Source organism: Typopeltis vanoorti, chromosome 5 (genome assembly GCF_054136105.1).
Source record: "Typopeltis vanoorti isolate ZY-2024b chromosome 5, IOZ_Tvanoo_1.0, whole genome shotgun sequence".
In the NCBI taxonomy this organism is placed as follows: Eukaryota; Metazoa; Arthropoda; class Arachnida; order Uropygi; family Thelyphonidae; genus Typopeltis; species Typopeltis vanoorti.
Genome location: NC_143553.1, coordinates 27,881,813 through 27,905,908, shown reverse-complemented (window position 1 = coordinate 27,905,908; position 24,096 = coordinate 27,881,813). Strand labels below are relative to the sequence as shown.

At 35.9% G+C, this 24,096-nt stretch overlaps 1 protein-coding gene across 2 annotated transcripts in view; it reads right to left on the bottom strand.

The window, feature by feature from the left end:
* Positions 1–20,299, bottom strand: part of Rrp5 (Ribosomal RNA Processing 5) — a 681,802-nt gene extending 661,503 nt beyond the window's left edge. For both annotated transcript variants that reach the window (XM_090392300.1, XM_090392301.1), the window contains exons 1-2: positions 20,177–20,299; positions 16,538–16,655 (exon numbers count right to left, since the gene is read on the bottom strand). In XM_090392300.1, the coding sequence (XP_090248426.1) occupies positions 16,538–16,636 (99 nt within the window). In that variant the 5' untranslated portion in view covers positions 16,637–16,655; positions 20,177–20,299. The remainder of the gene's footprint in view (positions 1–16,537; positions 16,656–20,176) is intronic.
* Between the last annotated feature and the right edge of the window lie 3,797 nt (positions 20,300–24,096).

Sequence of the window (24,096 nt, the reverse complement as noted above, 5' to 3'; positions counted from 1 at the left end):
TTTCCTAACATTCCCTTTCCTATATCCAATTATGAACGTGGTGCATAATTAGTATCAGGAAAACCATCTTTCAATAGCTTATTCATATTTTCTCTTAACATAATTAACATTCTTAACTAGGATTCCTTACATCTTGAATCCTAAAATTTACAGGAGAAAATTGGTCTGAAATTCTATATGGACCCAAAACTTTCTTTCTTAATTTTCCTAACTTTTTATACCAGATTTATCATCCAACAATACTAAATCTTCTAGTGCAAATGACTTATACTTTCTGAAACAATTAATGTATTGTTTGGTTTTCTGTGAGCTTAATTTACTTATCTCGCCTACTAACCTATAAGTAGTAAAAAATTTATCTACCACTGTTTCTAGGTATTCATTTATGTTATTGTAGCCTGTATTAGGGATGACTGAAACAAGTTCATTAGAAAAGATTGGATCAAAACCACATAAAGCAAAACATGGTTTTTCTTTGATGGCAGACCAGTATGCAAATAAAGTGTATGAAAGATATGTCCCAATCATTCATTTTAGTGTTTGCCAGATTGGAAAATATTTGCTTTATATTTTTATTCAGCCTTTCAGACATACCATTACACTGTGGGTGGCAAGGTGCAGTAAATATCTTCTTCACATTTAGCAATTTACGCAATTGCAATAACAGTTCAGATGTAAAATTTGCCCCTTGGTCTGAAAATAAAGTCTGAGGAGTTCCATATCTACAAATAATCATATTCAAGAACTTTCTTGCAATAGTCTTTGCAGTATGATCTTTCATTAGGACTGCTTCAGGAAATCTAGTTTGTATATCTATGGCTACTAGAATATACCTATTGCCCTTTTTAGTAATTGACAACAGATCCACTACATCAATAGCAACAGTCTGAAAAGGTTTTGTTGGAATTGGAAATGGTTGTAGTGGAGCTTTTCCTCTGAAATGGCATCTTAATTGACACTTCCACCATGACTTCACGTATGCGAGTATATCACTCTTCATACCTTTCCGGATGTAATGATCCTTTATTCTTTGCAAGGTTCTAGAAAATCCATGGTGTTCTGCCAAGTCAGAATCATGGAAAATGCACATATTCCAAGAAATCATTTGAGTTGGTGCCAATATTTTCATTTTCAACCTTCCTTCTTTCATTTCTCTGGATTGTAATAGCCCATCCTTATCTAAGTTTTTTTCAGGTTCAAAAATGTATCTGATAATTCTAACCTCTCAATACTTCTTCATAAATAGTTTTTAGTAAAGGATTATCCTTTTGAGCCTGAATAATCAAATCCTTTTCCCAGATTTGTAAATTAGGTTCTTTGTTCATCTTACCATTAACATGAATTTGAAGCTTCTCTTCATCTTGATTCAAATGGTTATCTCTAGATAACTGATCTTCATCAAACCCTAAAGATCTAGATAAGTAATCTGCTACCATGTTTCTTTTTCCTGGAATATAAGCCATATCAATGTTATATTCCTATAGTTTCAGTGTCTACCTAATTATCTGCTGATTTTCATCTTTCATAGTACTAAGGAATGACAAAGGCTGTTGATCTGTTAGGACAACCTATTAAAATAGGTTGACCTAACAAGTATCTAAATTTTCTCAAAGGAAAGATTACTGCTAGTGCTTCCCTCTCTAAAGTCGAACAGTTTAGTTCTAGACCTGATAGTTTCCTACTTACAAAAGCTACTGGCTTAAAATCTTCTCCTTCCTTCTGTTCTAATATAGCAGCAATGCACTCATTGAAGCATCAGCAGAAAGATAAAAAAATTTGACTGAATTTAGGGTAAATGAGAACTGGAGCTTAAGTGGTCAAATGCTTCTTGTTAAGCTTTACTCCAAATGAATCAAACACCTTTCTTTGTAAAATATACTATATGTCTAAACAGCTGTGAATAATTAGGAATATATTTTCTATACAAATTTAACATGACAATAAATCTGCAAACCTGCTTCCTGCTTAACTGTTTTTAGAGGGTTGGCTGATAATACCTTCTACATTTGACTAAGTTGGCATAATTCCTTTTTTTATTGATTTTATGGCCTAAATATTCAACTTCCTTTAAGAAAAATTGGCATTTAGAGCACTTTAAAGATATCTAATCTCTTTAAAACATTCCACAGGATTTTAAAATGGCTATCTAGGTACTTTGAATATACTAGACCATCTTGAAAACAGATGACTCCATTTCCCAAAATACCTAATGAGAATGAATTCATTAAAGATTGAAATGACATGACATGCCATGAATATTAATAATGGTGCAATAGACAGAATTAGAAATAAAACAACTGATCAAAGAAATATAAATTATAGAGCTGAAAGTTCTGAGATAAATTGGGGATGTCATCGATTTCAGCATCATATTAAAAATGAAAATATTACAAAGGATCCTGACATAGTAAGTATTCAAGTTTGTGTGAACAGAGCTAATATAAAGTATTATTAAGAGCTAATATAAGGTATTATTACTTTAAAAAGAATGATTGGTTTGTTTATTTAGATTTATGATCAAAGCAACTCAGGCTATGAAGCCATCATATTAGGTCTACTAATTGCTAATTGTCTACTATGTTCTAATGGCCGGTTTGCATGCTTTTGTGGGATGAAAAACTCAAAAAAGAATGCAAGAGGAAATTACCAAAACAAATGTCTGATTGAAGCTAGGATGGCAGAAAAAAGATTTACAGTAAGACCAATATCTAGGTCAACAGATGCAGTGAGAAATGCAATGATCAAAATATAAAATAAAATAGGAGTTCTGACAAACAACACTAATATGAAAGAAAACTGTTTGTAGAAATTAGTAATAATGCAAACTTAATCATGTAATGTAACTAGTATCCTGTTCACATCTAAGAAAAAAATCAACTAGTATGATGAGCAATACTCCAAAAATATATAATAAGGATTTAAACTAATTTTTTATTATATTTTAAAAAAAACTAATGTTACTTTATTTATTCAAAATTAAGTGGATATTGAATACCACATTATTTCTTAGCCGAATAAGAAACTCAAAGATAGGAAATCTAATCTAAGAGTTTCATGCCGAATATAGAAAACTATATAAAGTTCGGCGAGTCCAAGCCGAGTATTTCGTCGAAGTGAAACCTGTTGTCTCTTATTTCAGTAAATTACTTTGTTTATTTATTTAGTGCTACGTAAATTTTGATACATAATTTCCACCTTTCCCTTAAATTATATCTACATACAAAACTCTCTTAGTAACTTAATGCACTATTTCATGATTATTTAAAATTTTCTTAGCAGGAAATTTCTGTAAACATTAAACCATTCTTGAATTTCTATACCTAAATTTTAATACCCAGAAATGACTTAAATTTAATAGTCAAGATGTTGTCTGCTAGTGATATTGAACTTCTTAAATTTTATGTTAATTTGACTTATTTTTCCAAAATGGGAAATATAATGATGAATAAATAAAACCAAATTTTCATTAATTCACCATGAAAACACACACAACATATATTTTTATGTGGCACCCACCCACAAAAGGCTTATTTGTAAACTTATAGTACATTTGTACTGTGAGTGGGCTAAAGATTTTTTTCTTCTTCTATTCTGATTTGATTTCATATATTTTTTGTAGTTTCATTCATTACTTTCATCTAAGTCCTTGCCATATGCTAATAATAATAAATTTATCCAAGTCTGGAAACCCTACTCTAGAGACCAAACATGGTACTTTTTCAAGCCACTTCTGACCTCCAAATAAGCAGGGTAGTATTTTCACACCAGGGGATGAAATTCATCTCCCACCTAAAGACAATCACAAATATCCATGCCTGGGGCAGGATTTGAACCTGTAGTTTGTTGGTTAGAGTGAATACATTAACCACTTGGCCAACCAGGCTGGCAAAAAAACAATTAAACAGAATAAAACATATTCCATAATAATAAAATCTCTGCCTGGCTAGTCGAGTGATTAATGTACCTGCCCTCCAACCAAAAGCTACAAGTATAAATTTCGCTGTGGGCATAGATGTTTGTGTTTATCTTCAGAAAGGAGATGAATTTCATCATCTGGTGTGAGATCATTTCCCCCATTTATTAAAGGTATGAAGTGCTTGAAAGAATTCATGTCTAAGATGTAGAATAGGGTTTCCAGACTACGTAAAAAACGCATTAAAAAATATCGTCATCAAATTCCTGATGTGTACTCTCTGGAATGTACAGGATAATTATGATAGCATAACATGAAAAAGTTACACCGTTACTAACTTCTGATCAACAATTTTCCTCCAAATTAATCTGTTATCTGTCAAGACTCCAAACGTATCAGATCTTATATTTCTGTCTTTTAAGTCACTTTTTACTGTATCTATCAATCTACATCTTCCTCTTGAGTCTTTTTCTTGCCGATCTGCAAAAAGAACACCTTGTTTTGCTAATCTTTCTTCTCCCATTCTATTTAAGATTTGCTCTACTAACACATTCCTGAATGCTAACAATGGCAAGTTCTTTCCTAATATCGTTATTTTTAATGTGATACTGCCACTGATCTTTCTCACTACTCTCATATCAGACATCTCAAGTTTTTGATCAAGTGTTTCATTTCTAACCCAGCTCTTCAATCCATAAGTTAAAAATGGTTTCAACACTGTCTTGTATACTAAATATAAACATTAATATTAAAAAATATATATATCTTTAGTCCAATTGCCCACATTACTGGCATGCTATAGGACAGTGGTGTTCAACCTTTTTTACTAAGAGAGCTACTTTTCTATAAAAAGTTATTCGGCAATCTACTCTCTTATATATAAGTTATTCAGCGATCTACTCTCTTATATAGATCACGTCTCCCCAACCTGATATCTGATTACGCACAAATAACCAACTAAAAAAAAATACACAACTAAAAACTTTATTTGTGTATTTAAAAATTTATTTATCACTTTTAATTATTTTAATACAACAAAAATATATACATATATATATTGGAATAAAATATTTATTTCTCTATTTTGGAAAACCAAAGTTAGAAAAAACAACAGATTGATTACAAACTCACAAGTTACAGGAAATGCTGGTTGATTAAGAAAAAAAAAAAAAAAAAAAGTTAATATGAAATTTGGCATTGTTTGGACCTCGCAATATTTTCATAGTCAAGTTGATATGAAGAAGTGGCCAATCGCAGACAATCATCCAAATGATCATTTGTAATTTGGTTTCTTAATTGATTTTTTATGACGGTCAGATTTGAAAAATCGGATTCAACAAGTATGTTGATCCGAAACATGACAGAATTTTTCACGCAATATCAGTTAATATTGGGATATTTTTATTATTATTATTCATGACACCTCCAAGGAGTCCAAAGACTCATCGCGGGAGGACACTTCTATACAACATTCCGTCTCCACTACTGCACCGACCCTCTACTACCAATCACCTACATCAACGCCATCTACTGCCCACAACCACCACAGCTAGTATTTTTGCCTGTAAATTGCATGTGTTCTGAAGGGCCGATTTGTCTGTATGCGGGATGAAAAACCCGAGTTTCCAGGAGAAAAAACCCTGCTACCTCCGTATGAGATCGGCTCACCTTCGATTGAAAAAGGTCCATATAAAGATTCCTCCCGTCATGACGAGAATCGAACTTAGGCCTTTTCTAATCAAAGGGTGCAACGTACCGTCGTTCTTCCAATTGCGCTACGGAGACGCTTTTCATGTGATAATGACTTCGTTGTTTATTGATTTTAAATGCAAACTATTCTGAATGTTTATTATCTCAAGTTCTACTTCAGCCTGCTTTATATCAAACAGCCCACTAATTTTATTTGAAATTTCTGTGATGTTCAAGTTTTCTTGAAATGTATTATTGATAAAATATACAATCATTTCAATTGTATTAAAATCTTTAAATCGTGAATTTATTTCTTCCTCAACTAATTCTATTTCACGAATAAATTCTTTTAAATCATAGCGAAGCATTTCTTGATTTTGTTCAAAAAATTTTCATAAAATATAGACTCTAAATTAGCAGTCATTTATATTTTTCTTTAATAAAAGTAAGTATTGTTGGAAAGTTTTTATTGAACTTAACATGCCAATTACATTTTTTTCTCTACCTTGTAACTCTAAATTTAAACTGCTTAATTTTGTACAGAAATCTGCTAAAAATGATAAGTGTAACAAACATCTCTAATCACTCAATTGTGGATAAATATCTCCTTTTTCATCAAGAAAATTTTTCATATCGTTTATTAATACAAGAAATCTTTCTAAAAATTGACTTCTGCTGAGCCAGCGAGCATTATTATACAACAGAAGTTCCCTATCATCGTCTGCCTGTAATTTAAATAACAGCCATTGCAGGGCTTTTCCTCGAACAGAATTTACAATTTTAAATGTAACAACCAAAATATCTTTTGTGTTTAATCTTTTACTACACAGTACTAGTTGGTGAATAATACAGTGGCACGTTAAAAAATCTGAATATTTGTCATCGTTTTCGCTTAATGAAATGAAGCCTGATTTATTACCTATCATTGCAAGAGCACCATCAGTAGTAATAGACAAAAGTTTAAAAAGCGGAAGTTTGTGTTGTTTCACAAATTCATCAAATGCCGAAAAAATGTCTTCTCCCCTAGTCTTTTCCAATAATGATATAATTTTCAAAAGTTCTTCTTTACTTGAATAATCTTGAAATACCATGCGAATAAATACCATTAACTGAGCAATATCAGTGAAGTCGTTTGATTCATCAAATTGTAATGAAAACGCAACACACTGGTGAATGTCTGACATTAACCTGGCCTGGAAACTTTTCTCCGGCAATTGGAACTCTTCCTTTCGACAATTTGAAACCTTGTCTGTGACCTAGAAGTAGTGACATCTAGCGACATCTCGAACCGAGAAGCTCCTTTCTGGAAGCGGGAAACTCCTCTCTCAAGCAACGTGGATCCGGGCAGTCTCTCTGATGGTGACTCTGGACCGGGCAGCCTCCTCTCTGACAGCTATTATGGAACTGGGACCCCTTCTGCTTGCTTTAGTCCCTTTTTATTAGGCCTCCTCTGAGACCTCGCATTAAGTTTGGCAACCCCCAAAGAATCGGTATGAGTCTTTCATCTTAAGTTTCAAGTTCGGCACGCCTTTGGTTCTCCTCCGCTTTCTTTTGATTGTAAGTTGCCGGCCATCGAAAAGTTGTTTGAACTCTTTCTGACTGACTTCGGAGATGTTTACACTTAGAACCTGCAAGCCTTTCTCATACATACAAGTTTCAATAACAATCTTTCTAATGCCGCCATGTACAGCTTCAGCGACAAAAACATTGCCTTTGTTTTTAACACACTAACATATTCTTATTAAAGCAGTATATACAGTTAGCTTCAAAAGTTATTTACAAAAACATATAATAAAAAACATAAAAACATGGAACTTAAATGTCCCATGTGAATGATCCAAATTAATTCATTTACCCAGACTTATAAGAAAATTACTGATTTGACAATTTTAACGAAAAATAAATAAACAATAGCAATACACTTAAAGCAAATTAAAAATAATACAAAATAATGATAAATAAAATATTATGTTTCCAGTTTTAATTAAATTTGTAAGTAAGGAGGAATACACAAGAGATCGACCAAAAATCGCTCCGTGATCGACGGGTTGAACACCCCTGCTACAGGACTATAACTTTTCATGGGCGAGAGTTACATAAAAACAAAAAAAAATGTTTTATGGCTCAAACTCTGCCCAGAAGCCCTGAGGAGGACTGCAACCTTTGCTAACTTGGCTATAAAAATAATCAACATTTATTATCCATGTTATATATATACAGGGTGTTCGGGATAAATTTGACAGTTTCGTAAGGAAAAAGAAAATCTTCTTTGTATCTATTAAATTTAATGAATTGACAAAAAAACATTACAGGCAGAGTTAATTACAATACTATCAACAAGATTTACTCAAAATAACCACCATTAGCATCGATCACAGCTTCAATTCTGCTTCGGAACCTCGAACAAGCTGATGCTACAGTCTCCTTGGGAAGGGCCGCAAAAACTGTTTTAATTTTATCCATTAACTGGGCTTTTGTATTACTGGAAGTGCGATTGGTGTCTTTTTCAACTGCGCCCCATACAAAATAATCCATGGGGTTAAGGTCTGGGGAGTTTGGAGGCCAAACATTTGGACTGGTGAAGTCGTAGAAATTTTCAGACAACCACTTTTGACTTTTCCCAGAGGTGTGGCAAGGGGCCGAATCCTGCTGCCATACATACGGCCTACCATTGGCTACCCTTGTTATCCAGGGCTTGACTACAGTTAGCAACTCCACGAACAAAGCCCGAATTCCAATGCCAGGGTTCTTCAACACCTGTTCCTGCAGATTTGCGAGGAATTCTGCTGTACGAATGCAATCAGATCGTCTGCTAGGGATCTTTCTTCTTGCTACATCCTCGTAGTCACCATTGCAAGTCTCTAGTTCATGCCTGATTGTTTTTACTGTATTCAGGGAGCATTGGGCAGCAGTCGTAATATCCTTATTTTGATGGCGGGCACGAATCATCATGATACAAGTTATTCTCTTCCATGATTCAGGTGGGTTCCAGCTATCCATCCTTTCTGACATCTTGTATATGAATGAAGAAGGGTCCAAACTTTTAAATGAAGAGAAGTGTGTGTTAATACATGTAACTTACGGAAAAATATAATTAATTATAAATATGTCAAATTTATCCCGAACACCCTGTATATATATATATATATATATATATGATGACTACTATTATTAACTCGGGGTTGGGATATGTTCATTTTTATTATAAACTGACTATAAACCTGAGAATTATAACAAATTGAGATTTGTAAATGCAACATGTTTCGTCGAGATTGACTTCATCAGGCGTTAAGAACATAGAATGATATTAAAGACACTGAAACAAACATTGAGACACTCTAAAGCTATACAATTATAAAGTTATGATATTCGACTGTAAATTACAGTTATTATGAACTTGTGCTATAGTCCGTGTTAAAGTTCTATTGTTGTACACTTGTGCATGTGTGGAACCACGATCTCCAGTATCTGATAGTAGAGCTGAAAGAGTCAGGCAAATTATAGCTGAGATTATTGTTCATATGAAGAGGGTCCAAGGTGATTTCTTTTGACTCTATGTAGGTTTAGTGTAGGTTTGAAGTTGTTGTCCAATTTACTTCATGTTGGTGGCTTTCGTTGTTCGTGTTTATTGAAAACAGGACATGGCCTGATAGGGCAGTAGCTCTGGTTCTCTTGTAAGCAATGTCTCTCTGGTGTTCCTCGAGACATAGGAGGATAGATTTCTCCGTTTGGCCATAGTAAGGTTTTCTGCACCCACATGTGACTTTGTATACACCTGGGAATCATAGAAGGACGACTCCAAATGTTATATCTCTTTGCCATATATCAGCACACTATCCAAAAAACTGAGTAGAATCTTAAAGAACTTCAACATACAAACGTGCTTCTCGACTCTTCCAAAAATAAGATCAAGTTTCAGCAACTACAAACAATCTCACAACCTTCTACAATTCCCAGGTGTATACAAAGTCACATGTGAGTGCGGAAAACCTTACTAAGGCCAAACGGAGAAATCTATCCTCCTACGTCTCGAGGAACCAGAGAGACACTGCTTACAAGAGAACCAGAGCTACTTCCCTATCAGGCCATGTCCTGTTTTCAATAAACATGAACAACAAAAGCCGCCAACATGAAGTAAATTGGACAAAAACTTCAAACCTACCCTAAACCTACATAGAGTCAAAAGAAATCACCTTGGATCCTCTTCATATGAACAATAATCTCAGCTATAATTTGCCTGACTCTTTCAGCTCTACTGCCAGATACTGGAGATCGCGTGGTTCCACACACGCACAAGTGTACAACAATAGAACTTTAACACAGACTATAGCACAAGTTCATAATAACTGTAATTTACAGTCGAATATCATAACTTTATAATTGTATAGCTTTAGAGTGTCTCAATGTTTGTGTCCTTTAATATCTTTCTATGTTCTTAACGCCTGATGAAGTCAATCTCGACGAAACATGTTGTATTTGCAAATAAATCTCAATTTGTTATAATTCTCGGGTTTATAGTCAGTTTATAATAAAAATGAATATATATATATATATATATACATATATAAGTTTTTGGTCATGATCTGGATTTGACATGTAATAGTGAAGCACCTATATACCATGAACAAGCACCTTCCAGTAATCAAATAAATAAATGAATAATACATCTGAAGATCTTATTTCCCAATGTTTCAGAAATATCATGAACAGTAGTACTAGTGACATAAAATAACCAAGCAATACCAAAACAGTGGTAAAAAAGTTTTTGGTCTTTTTTTTCAATGCAGATCACAAAATGATTGTAGTGCAATCAAATGAACACTATATCAAGCCACATGGCAGGAAGGAATCATCATAGTTATTTAATGTTGGAAGTTTATTTTGCACTTGGTTAGACTATAATAAATTTAGTTTAATCCCTTATCCAAGTATAAGCAAACAACGTTTGCTCCTGAAAATCTCTTCAGGACTGAGGTAAGGTGGTACATCTGCAAGGAGATGTGCTTTGCATTATGGGAGATACTGAGACAAAGATTGATGAGCGCTTGGTCCACCTTTGCTACGAGTTGCCAAGGGATGTACCACCTTACCTCAGTCCTGAAGATATTTTAAGGCGCAACATTTGTTTCCTTACACTTGGATAAAGGATTAAACTAAATTTATCACAGTTATTTAATAAAATTCGAATTTCAATTATTACAGACAAGATGTTATATTCTTTTTTTTAATGTTATACCCATGCACAAGCACACAAAGTTTGCATGCAAACTTTGTGTGCTTGTGCATGGTATCTTCACAACTAGGCTACTTGTACACAGAATCTGACGACTTCACAACAATTGTTTTAGTATCCCTACTGCAAAGCATACTTCCTTTTGGATGTGTTTAATCTATGCATTAGGTGTAGAATGCATAATGATAACCATAATGCATAGTAATACACTCGATGGACAAAACATTAGAGATATCTAATAGCATGTTGATCCTCCTCTAGCACAAATAACGGTACATTCCAAAGCATCGACTCCACCAGATGCTGTAGGATTGCTGAATGTAATTCCAACCATGCCAGTTACCCACAACTGATTAAATGTTGGTCTCGGATACATGATGGATCTGATGTCTTGGTCTATGGCATCCCAGAGAGATTCAATCGGATTTAAAACTGGAGACCTTTGGGAGAAGGGGCACTGGATAGTCCCAAACTCAGATGAGTGTTCCTTAAGTGTTCCTGCTCCACCAGGCTGCAACCACCATGCCTAGGTGGTTGCAGCCTGGTGGAGCAGCACACTGTCCTGCTGAAATAAATCATCAGTTGAAGGATGCACAAAGTCCATGAAAGTGTATAAGTGATAAGCCAGCACATTCTGGTAGCTCGCAGCATTAAAGGACTTTTCTAGATACCTAATGTGCCACATGAGAAAGCTGCCCAATTCTTCACTAAGCCACCACCTCCTTGAACAGAGCTGACCTGGAATAATGGGATTGTGGCCTCATGCTGTCATTGCCACACCTGCACCCTCCCATCAGATCAGTTCAACTAATAACAGGATTCATCAGACCACACAACTCTGATCCACTCTACAAAGATCCAGTTTTGATGGTCCTGACAGCAGGCGAGGCACAATGCCTGATGATGAAAGTCAACAGTGGTACACGATTATGGCATCAGCTCCCATTACCCATGGTATGCAGGGTACACTGTACCATTTGTTCACTGATGCTGCTTGGACCTCTAACATTGAAACTAGATGTGATTTGTACTGTTACTGCCCTGTCGTTGGTCTGTAGGAGCCTGACCAGTCTATGTTGACCCCAGTCATCAATGGCATGTAGTTGGCCACCACTTGCTCTCTGGGCACTGGTACATCTGTTGATAACTGGGGTAGACCTTTTACATTTGCCCTAGAGAACACCACTTGGGCAATAGAATGACCAATCTGTCTTGCACTGATAATATGCCAACAATCAAAGTTGTTAAGACCACCATATTTACTCATGTTCATTCATCAATTGCAATACAGTGTTGGGAAGTCCAATGTCTGTCTATTTACTGTCTGCATTCAGTTTGGGTACATTTCACTCTGTGTGTTGGAGGGGGGGGGGATTTCAGTGTCAACTTCCCATCACCCCTATCTCTAATGTTTTGTGCATTGAGTGTATACACATTCAAAAGGAAGTTACTCTGCATCATGGGAAATTAAGGAAACTGATGTGAAATCGTCACCTTCTTTATACCAGTAGCCTAGTTGTGAAGATACTTCATGCAAAAACTTTGTTTACATACACTTGGACATAGGATTAAAGCAAGAATACAATTTCTTGTCAATTATAATTTACTTGAAAACCAGAAAAAAATTTTTTTATCATCATCATCATCAAATTCCTGCCATGTACCCTCAAGGGGTGTACAGGATATGATAGTACTACATGAAAAAAATTACATCATTACTAACTTCCTATCTACAATTTTGCTCCAAATCAGTCTGTTACTTGTCAAAACTCCAACATTATCAGATCTTATATTTCTATCATCTAAGGCACTTTGTACCGTATCAATCCACCTATATCTTGGTCTTCCTCTGGGTCGTTTTGCTGCCAACCTGGCAGAGAACACATGTTTTGCTAATCTTTCTTTGCCCATTTTGTTTAAGTGACCAAACCACCTGAGATTAGTTGAAAGTTTATTTTCCACTTGGTTAGAGTATAATAAATTTAGTTTAATCCTTTATCCAAGTGTGAGCAAACAAAGTTTGCGCCTGAAAGTATCTTCAGGACTGGGTTAAGGTGGTACACACCAGGGCAACTCGTTGCAAAGGTGGAGCAAGCTACCAACACTCCTATCCTAGTATCTCCTATAATGCAAAACACATCTCCTTGCGGATATGTCTATTGTTATGCATTAAGGGAAGGGCCACTACCCAGACCGGTTTCGACCTTTATTGAGGTCTCTTCAGTGGGAGCCAGGCCCAAGTCGAGATATCAGGCAGAAGCATTTGCAGGTCATCTCCACCTATAGGAATTGCCAATTGGTGTGCCACCCTTTTTTAATAAATTACTCTGGATTTAGAGAAAGATGTTGAAAGTTTATTTTCCACTTGGTTACAGTATAATAAATTTAGTTTAATCCTTTATCCAAGTGTGAGCAAACAAAGTTTGCGCCTGAAAGTATCTTCAGGACTGGGTTAAGGTGGTACACACCAGGGCAACTCGTTGCAAAGGTGGAGCAAGCTACCAACACTCCTATCCTAGTATCTCCTATAATGCAAAACACATCTCCTTGCGGATATGTCTATTGTTATGCATTAAGGGAAGGGCCACTACCCAGACCGGTTTCGACCTTTATTGAGGTCTCTTCAGTGGGAGCCAGGCCCAAGTCGAGATATCAGGCAGAAGCATTTGCAGGTCATCTCCACCTATAGGAATTGCCAATTGGTGTGCCACCCTTTTTTAATAAATTACTCTGGATTTAGAGAAAGATGTTGTTGGTCAAGTGTTTTACTTCTGACCCAGCTCTCAGATCCATAAGTTAAAACTGGTTTGAACACTGTCTTGTATACAGCTAATTTAGTGTTCTGACTAATTTCTCTCTTACTCCATATGAATTTATTCAATCGACTTCCCACCATAACAGCTTTGCTGATTCTGTTGTCTATTTCTATATTTAATTTACCATCCTCAGTAAAAATCGTGCCTAAGTAGCTGAAATGTTTTACTTGTTCCACAGGTTCTCTATTCCCAACACAGTTGACATTTTCAATGATTCTGCCTATTTTCATTGTCTTTGTCTTTTTATTGCTGACCTTCATACCATATCTATTACAACAGCTATTCAATTTAGTCAGAGAATTTTGCAGACTTGTAGCGGATTTATTTAGAAGTATAGCATTATCCGCATAAAGCAAAGAGCTGACATTAACATCTCCAATTTTGATATCAGGTTTAATACCACTTTCCTTCATAATGTGATCCATATAAATAATGAATAACAGAGGGGATAATGTACATCCTTGTCTCACACCAGATTTAACATTAAACCATCTTCCTGTACTTCCTTTCTGTAATTCTAACTGCTGACTTACAACTCAAATAAAGACTAAGTATTGCTTGATATAATGCCCCATTGACACCATATAACTGTAGCGTATTGAATAGCTTCTCTCTTGGCACCTTGTCATATGCCTTTTCCAAATCGACAAAACTTAAATACAGATTTCTGTTATATTCCCATACTTTCTCGACTATTTGTCGTAAAGTGAAGATCTGATCCTGAGAGCCTCTATTTGGCCTGAATCCAGCATGTTCTTCACCAAGCTTTTCTTCCACAATTCTTCTCAACCGTTTCTCAAGTATACTTGATTAGATCTTACCAGGAACACTCAGTAGGGAAATACCTCTGTAATTCTCACATTTAGTTTTATTTCCCTTTTTATATATGGGTATTATGAGAGCTCTACTCCAATCATCGGGAATTCGTCCCTGTGTCCAGGCTTACTGAACTATGCAGGCAGCCACTGTAAGACTCTTATACCACCATACTTCAGCATTTCTGGTCGAATATCATCTACTCCTGCTGCCTTTCCACATTACAAGCCTTTGATGGCTTTTTCTACTTCAAGTATGGATATGTATTCCTGACTGCATGCCTGGTCAGTGTTTTTTACCACTGTGCTATCATCACTGCTTGTTTCATTTAGCAGTTTTTCAAAGTAATTACTACATACTTCAAGGATATCCTTTTCTCCCGTTTTCTGTCACCTTTAACTCCTTTTACAGCACTCTTTCCTCCATTTCTAAGCTTCTTCAACAACCTCCAGAATATTTTGCCACCTTCTTGATATTCATTTTTTACATTCTTGCCAAAGTGCTCCCATGACTTTTGTTTAGCTAGTTTTACACAGTGTTTAGCATTCTTGCATTTGTCTCTGTATTCTCTAAGAGCACAAGCTGACTTATTTGACAGGAACTTTTGATATGCTTTCTTCTTTTCCTTCACTCTGCCTCTTTAGCTTCCTGTGTCCACCAGGGAGTTCTGATTTTTTTTATCCTTGCAGACAACCTCACCACATGCCTCTCTGGCAGAATCAATCAATGTTTTCTTCAGAGTTTGCCACTGAATCTCCAAGGTTTGATTCCTGTTCTCAAACTCTTTCATTTTTTCTTCAATAATCTTTGTGTATTTTAGTCTATCTACAGTTCACATCTGAGAGCTGCTCAACTTTCATTCGCTTTAAAACTTTCTTACATGCTATTCTTTTCAATATGAAATTCAATTTTATCCTGCTCAAGACTAAATAGTAATCGCTTCCAATTTCAAATCCTCTGTACACTGGTGTCCTGCACCAGGGAGAAAACATCACTATCAACAATAACATAGTCAATGAGACTTTTCTTATTCCTTGCCTCTTCTCTCCATGTGAATTTGTGCACATTTTTATGTTGGAACATGGTGTTAGTAATAACCAGTCCATGTTCTGAGCAAAAATCCAACAGATATTTGCCATTATTATTAGCTTTGCTCTTTTCTCCAAATTTTCCCAAAATATTTTTGTATGTCTCACAATCATTTCCTACTCTGCTATTTAGATCCCCAACAAGGGCCAACTTTTCCTTTTTCACTGTGTCAGTTGCTTTTTCTAAAGCATCAAAAAATTCCTCACTTCTACCTTAGTAGAACCTTCTGTGGGACCATAGGCACAAATAAGTCTCATTGTCCAGTTCCCCATTCTCATATTTGCCCACATTACTGTACTTGAGACTGACTGCCATTCAAGAAGATTAGCCTCATATTTTGTGTTGAATACTATGGCTACTCCTTCTTTTCCTTGATTGTCATTGCCTGAATATAACATTTTGTATTTATTGCTCAGAAAGATCTCACCAGTTTTTGTCTTTTTTTGTTTCAGTCACCCCTATTATGTCGATCTGGTACTTATCCAATTCCTCAGCTAGCTCCATTTCTTTGCCATTCAGGCTTCTTACATTGATAGTACCAATCTTTAACTCTGGTGATGTTGAGTTGGGGTGTTTTTTCAGATTTGTTCCAGTAGTTGACTTTTTGCTGTTCGCCCTGGGTCCCTGGCAAAAACAATGGGGGTCTTGTTTAACCGGGCGAAGCCCCAGTCGGCATGAAATTCTTTCATGTTGTACCATCATTTTTTTATTTTGGTTTAACCAATAAGAATACAATTTGTTCGGCTAAATCCCAAATTGCCAGCCCATCCTCGTTCGTTCAGTATCCAAGTAGATACCCAACAGGGTGCACCACGAGAAGGTGACGATTGGAGATTAAGTCAGAAGCCCTGGTCGGTTCTCCGCATTCCTTTAAAGGCTATGTGGAGGTCTCCTCTCAGTTATACAGCTTTGACCTTTAAGCACCCCTAAAAAAATTTTTTATAAAAATCTAATTTATAATATTCTTCTTAAGCATATTACCTTAAACAGATCTTCCTTATCATCATGCTTCTCAAACAAATGAGAATATGTTCTTTTCAATCCTCCTCTAGGAAAACTAATCTTGTCAGATTCTGGCATTTAACTTGCTAGGAAATTTCTGAAATGTTAATTATTTATGTTTTATTAAAATAGTTATCCTGCAAGAAAAAACAGACATAAATCTTATAACACATTTCTCTCAATAAGATGTGTCATGTAGTTTAAATATAGAATACCAAAATACTCTCCTAAAAGCAAAAAGTGTGACTTGATGATGCTGAAATTTCATTTATACCTGCCTGACTTAAAAAGTCACAGAAAATATTAAGGATATTTGTCTAAATGCACTTAATTTTATATTAAACTGGCAGAAGTTTCAACAGCTCTTCCATTTCCTTTAAGATTTTAAACTTTCAGAATAATATGTGAAGAGATTTTAATAGAATAATGAGAAATCATCTGTGCTATTATGATGGCATACATATAATCACTTTTTTCTCTGTGTGCACGCGCGTGGGCGAATGCATGCACAGTTGTGTAAGAATACAGGATTTGAAAACCTGGGACTTAGCAACTAAGAGGCATCAAACCAAATGAGCAATGGAGGTTCTGCAATAGCAACTGAAGATTACACATGTAGATATCAATGAGTACCAGTTGGGCGGAGGGGGTGGGGGGGGGGGGGCCAAACTAACAAAGAAATTTAAAAACCTTCCTCATCAACATCTATGACCTTAACAATATGCACTACTGTACAACCACAGATGCAAGACCCTCGGCTGGCAATGTGCACAAAATAATCAATTCATGTTGAAGGGGGAAAAGGAATAAGGTAATGTATGAATTCATTACCAACATGCGAAATGACATGCTTTATACGTAAATTTTCCAACTGTTGTACAAGCAAAATATAACGTTACCACTTTAAAAACTAGAATTTTCATAAAGGAAAAGCTAATTTTCCAATGTATAATAATATACACTCATCTCATGAAACGCACTGATTACTCTATTATCAGAATGGATCTGTGGTCACACAGTACTTGCATACATTTAAATTAAAGATCATTTCTCTTATAACGAATGAAGGCCTTCATCCCAAATTACACCCAAAACTTCCAAGCTACAGTTATCCAACAAGTACGTGCAAAAAGTAATCCAAAGAAAAAAATTTAAGCTGATTAGACCGTTAAGCCCTTACCCCAGGAAACAAATGAATGCAGAGCCAGGTGACCTGACAGTTGCATAGCATCTTTGGGAATATGCATAATCTGCAGGCAAGTACATCATGATGTGTAATGTGATGTTAAAGGAAATGATACTGTGCACACCTAATCCTCTATCAAAGTTTCAACAGAACTATACATTCCCCAAACCACTATGCATCTATCACCATGCCAAAAGACTGATTTAAAAATGCATTGCTGGTGTGCACAGTTCATCTGGAAACACACACAACTTAACTTATCAAGTTGAGAGACAAGCCAGTTTGCTAACATATTCAACTGCATGACAATTTACTTATGCGCAAACTCCCTCAACTAACTCCAGTATGTTCTTGCCTTGTGCTTGTAACAGTTTCTATAATAATGTGATGCCAGAGTTCATCATCAAATTTTTCTCTTTCTGATCCTCTTTTAATAAAATTCTCTACTGTAAAATGCTCTATTCTATTGCCTATCTTCATTATGTACCTAAATGACCTATTCAAATAACCACTAATCCTATCCACAGCTTTGCAGATGATAGTACTCTCTGCTTATCCTACTCATTTGACAAACCATGTAGTCGAACATCCCAAGCTACAAGATCTACAATTAAGTTGGATAAAGGTAATGCTTATACTATGATATTATTAGAATTTGCATAAGCATTTGACAGAATATCACACAAAATTCTGTTAAGTAAGCAAGCTAAAGCAAATGGGTACTGATACTGGATTGGAGAGATGGATAAGTGGGTGGTTTCTTCCCAATTTATGCTAAATTCGGAACAACTAATAAATAAAAGTGATGTAGCAATCCTGCAAGGTAATTTCAGTAAGTTGTTATTGAAGTCAAAGGATAATGGTTTTTCTTTTAATGTAGCAAAATGTAAAGGCATTCAATTCGAATTGAAAAAGTTTCAATGTGTATTCCATTGATAGTTCATTGCTGGAAAATAATGTGGCCAGGGATCTAGGAGTTATGGTTGATAAGGAACTGAGATTCAGAAGTCATATGGCAAAACAACTCTGATCATTTGGATGCTGAATAATATGCTGACTAGTACAGACAAAAAAATAAAATAAAAATAAAATAAAATAAGTCTCTGATTCATCCATATCTGGACTACTGTGCTCAAATTTGGTCATCATGGTTTGATAGGGATGTGAAGTGGTAACCAAGATTGCTTTAGACCTGTTATTATTATTATTGTTAAATGGGTATCTCTATGTGCCAATTTTTGTAACCCACAGATCTTCAATTTATTCTGTGGGTTACAAAAACTGGCAGATAGAAGGAAGAGAGCAGACATGATAGAAACATTCAAGGCACTAAAAGGGTTTATAGAATGGGGGTAGGGGAAAATTTTGAAGTATATGGCAGGTGAGGATAGAACAAGAGGTCATCATTAGAAGTTGAGTAAAGCTGCCGTTAGCAAGGATGTGAGGCTTAGTTTTTTGCTACAAGGATGAAGAAAGAGTGGAATGATTGTCAGTTCTTCACTGGTGAATTGGTTTAATGAGAAGTATATGTAGTGTGTGAATACCTGCTATCCTCTGCCTTCCATGGTGAAATTTGAATGCCCTGTGGGAGATATGACAGATATTGTGAACTATGTTTGTGCACCTCCCATAATGAGGATTTGAACTTCATAGATATACCCATTTAACAATAATAATTATTATTGTTCTCAAAATTCTCAACTAATTCAGCACTTCAGAAATGCAGCATTATTGGTCTTTCATTTCGTTGATAGTAAACAATGCTGCACTTCTTAAATGATGAATTAGTTGAGAATGCCAATGGAAATACTACCAATGCAATGGCCATCAAGAAGCCCATATCTTAGCATATATGAAATTTTCTGTCGGGTTACATCATGAAGCACAAATGTAAAGTGTTCTTCCACCAAGAAATCACTAAAGGTTAGAGCGTGCATCCTCAACCACATAAGATATTAACCCAACACAAATGAATGCCACCAATCATCATTATAAATGAGTCTAAATAAAAATAAAAAAAAACAGATTTCTAATAGAATGCATAATCAACATATGACTTCAACACACACATGAAGTGATGTGTTAGAACCACCTTAAAAGGGCAGGTATAATTAATGGAAGGAGGATACTAGTGGGGACAAAGAGAGAATTTAATGAAATGCTAGTTATCTTCGAAACTTTAAAACACGTCAAATACCTTAACTTGAGTCCCGTGCGGGAAAAAATTAGTTGAGCAAACAGAAGAAAATGATTTCTAATTAAACAAATTATAACTAAAGCTTCTCAGCAGGAAATGCACGACTACTCCAACATATACTGAATTACAGCAAAGTCTATATAAAAATAAAAAAAACAGATTTCTAATAGACTGCATAATCAACATACGATTTTAATACAAACTTATATTAAAGTTAGATGATGTAAATACCTACCCTTTGAAAAGTATATAACGTTTAATACTAGTGTATGCCAAATCAGGAACACGTGTATCAACATTCACCGACAAATATCAAGTTCATAATAGAGGTCGCTGTATAAAAAAATGCATACTAAAATATTAACATTTTTAGCACAAATGGATCGAATGTAGTTAATTATAAAGGGTTATTCAAAATGAAGGGTCAGATTGTACGTGTTTGAGAAATTTTTATTTCCCATGATACAAACACGCGTTATACATCACCTCATAGGAAACCAAGGAGATTTTACTTTTCCCCCCCATTCTAGTAGCAGACTCTTACTACTAGAGTGCGCTGTAAATGCTTGAAACAAAAAAATTCTTCAGGTGTAGAAAGTTTTTTTACCTTGGATATAATATACGTTAAAGATACCAAGATATTTTATATGTATATAAATATAAACTTGGTTTGCACACCACGGCGCTTGGTCGCACGAAGGAGGACTTGGTTTCGAGACTAGTCGGCGACTAGAGGAAATTTTTCTAAGCCTTTTTTCGACCGGTTCCCGATTTAGTCGATCTCTGGCACGGGCAAGCGGGTTTTTCGTCCCGTAAACTCAAGAAACTCGACCGTAGAACCCACATTATTTCAGACGTTAAATATATTATGTTAGGGTTAGGGACCACGAGATGGCGGCACATTTGAGCCGTCTCTCTTCACTGTGTACCGCTTAATTAGTGATAGCCTTGGGCCATCTATCTCTGATTGGAACCAGTGGAGATTGAACTGCCCACTCAGTCTCCAAAAGTTAGATAGGGCTAAATGGCCTCGCCTACTCCCCGTATACAGGAATAAAAAGGCGTTAGCTGATTTTTTTTTAAATATATAAACTTGGTTTTAATCCATTTCCCAAGTAAGCAAACAAAAAGTCAAGTTAACGGCTGCAAGTCTGGGCGACTCCGCACGTAATACAAGTCTTAGACAACTCGTAGTAATAACTCGTGGAATATTCTTCAAGTGCTTGCTCAAAGAGTTAACAAAAATAGCACCTCGGCAGGAGAAAGCGTTTTGTGTTATCAAATTTGCAAACTGTTATTCCGTAATTACGGTTCAACGTAAATTCCACATTCTCTTTCAGAAAGATACTCCGCGTCATATGCAGATTTACTAATATTACAAAAAATTTCAAGAAGAGGATGCATCTATAAAGGAAAAAATTCGGTTTAACCACGTGTTTCTGAAGTTAATGGCGAAAGAATTTGACGCATTCGTACGCAGTTCAAGAAAATCCACAAGCCGCGCAAGCAAGGAATTAGAGATTCCTTAAGGGACGCGTAAGTGTCTCTTTCACACAAACTAGAGAGTTGAAAACGAGTTTCCTCATTCTCTACAGATCAGAGCACACCTGGTATCACTCTGTAGATCAAATTGTGACTGTTAATAATACCGACCCAGGTTGGTCTTGGGTCCGGTTGACGTACAGCTGGGGCCATTCTAAACGTTCTTTCCTGTGTTGTGGGGATAGAAGCACGAAGCCTACGGTTCGGTTACCTAGCATACACTTTCGGAAAGCCTACTGTGTATAGCAGAAGTAGATACCACTTTTCCTGTTTGACCCAAGATTAGATTTTAGCTGATTCGGGGTAAGATAGCACTCCTGTATCCGTGACTAGACAATCTGGGATATCGGTAACAAACTGCGGGGGTAGTAGGCACATACGTAAAGACAATGGTCATAATAAATAAATAAAAGGTCAAAATGAGATTGTCAAAGTACCACAAGAAGGGAAGGTGAGCATTCCTCACATGGCAACCTTATATGGCCTTCCTACACTGTATCTCCGGGATGGCGTTTCCGACTGTAGTAATCGGTTCCACAGTCAGTGAATCATGGATCGGCTAACATGCAACCATTTAGCTACCTCCAACTAACTTTGACCGGCCTCTAGTCTAACGATCATTCGCCACCTGAATTCATCTGTTGAACGATGCCCTGCATATCTAGGAAAGATTGGTCGATTCTGATTGTCTCTGGAAATAGTAGTGGTGATGGTGGACTGCAGGTGGCATTGGTGTAGATGAGACGGTTTGTGGATGAGGTTGAATGGTGGAGATGGAGAGTTGTAGAATAGGTGCCCTCCCTCGATAAGTCTTTTGACTCCCTGGAGGTGTCAAATACTACTACTACTACTAATAATAATAATTGGTAGAGCCTCTGCTACTGATGGCTCGCAAAAAGTTAAGCAAGTTTGAGCACAGTTAGTAGTTGAAAGGGAATCAATCATTCAATGCTGTTGGCACACTCTCCCTCGATGAGTCTTTGAACTCCCTGGAGGTTTCACAAAATAATAATAACAATAATAATAATAATAATAATTTTGGTATTATAGATTGTTTTGTTCTCACACCATAAACAATGGAACAGACTCCAAAACGCCCGTTTCTATTTCATAACTCATTTGTATATTATAACCAGACTTAGGGTCACATTTTACATAATATACCTGACGTTCTTGTTTCGTTTTCTTTTTAACCCCGAGATATCCGATTTTCTCTTTGTTTATCAATTTATGAAAGCCAGTATGGCATTGTTAGCAGATACGGATGATTTAACTATCGATAAGATCAATATGCGAGGGGATGTAAAAGGATTGATAAAAGAAGACAGAGTGAAGAAGGGGAAAGAAAAGTGTTAACTAGATATGATAGAAAGCAATTAAGCAGTGCTATGGTCAGGACAGTTGTAACCCATTAAATAATAAGCAATGACTAGGAGCGGCTAGAAAATGGCAATAATGTATGTCAACCATAAACACCGTAGTTTTTTTTTTTTTTTTTTAATTTTACATCTTACATATGTTATTGAATTTAGCGTCAGAAAAACAGTGGCTGCATAAAGGCGCATATACCCTAATAACGTACCTGGCTATGGTGATAAACGATTCAATGCACAGGCTGTGTGAGGGAAGAATGGATTTGTATCAGAGGGACGACCTTCATTTGAAGTGCGTTTGGTATTATTATTATGGAGAAATTATTAATGGATATGCGACCTAATACAGATATTCAGTAAGATTGTTTGCAATGGGAGAAATGGTGAAAAGCTGGGCATAAGAGCGACGATGCCATGTAACTGTTACGAGGGGGGGGGGGTCTGGAAAGTCGTGAAAAACACATAGAAAAAAAATTTAATTCTCACATATATATATCTTAAAAGAAATCATTTTTATATAAAAAAATTATTAAACATTTTCTATAGGAAAAACATTTTTGTTCTAGGTGTTTATCAGAATAGCGATGCTGATTATCTGGGAAATGATTATGAAGAAAGAATGACTGTGTTCTTCCGGTTCGGGCATATTAAACATGAAATGATGTCTGCAAATAAGTAAGGCATTCGATAAGAATACAGAACTGCAAGTTGTCGAAATTGGTCTTGCGGACTATAGAAGTGAGTATACAAGAAATAAATCAAGTAGCTGATGTCTCTACACGGATGCCTGTGGTACCAGGAACAAAGTGTGGGGGGTATAGATCGTTGCCTTGGGAATACATTCCGCTTCAGATTATAGATATCACAGGCAGATATATTAACTGGTGGCGAGCGTAAACGAGACAGTAATTTTAGTCAGGATAGACAAGATAGGAGAGGAGGGGTATGGTGCTAATAATAATACTGGAAGAGTTGGGTCCAGTTAGGATAGAAAGCTATGACTGCAATATTAATAACAGTGTCCCATGATGCAGAGTTTGTAACAATATGATCACAGGTAGAGTCTAAATCCGCTGTCATAGAACTAGATTATAATTTGCTAGGAATCATAAAATACACTGGTTGATCAACTCGATGGTTACTAAAAAAATAATCATTGAGAGGGGAGGATTTGATTATATCAACATTGATTGAGTAGTGGTAAAATCTCATGAGAAAAAATCAAATGAATTTCATGAAC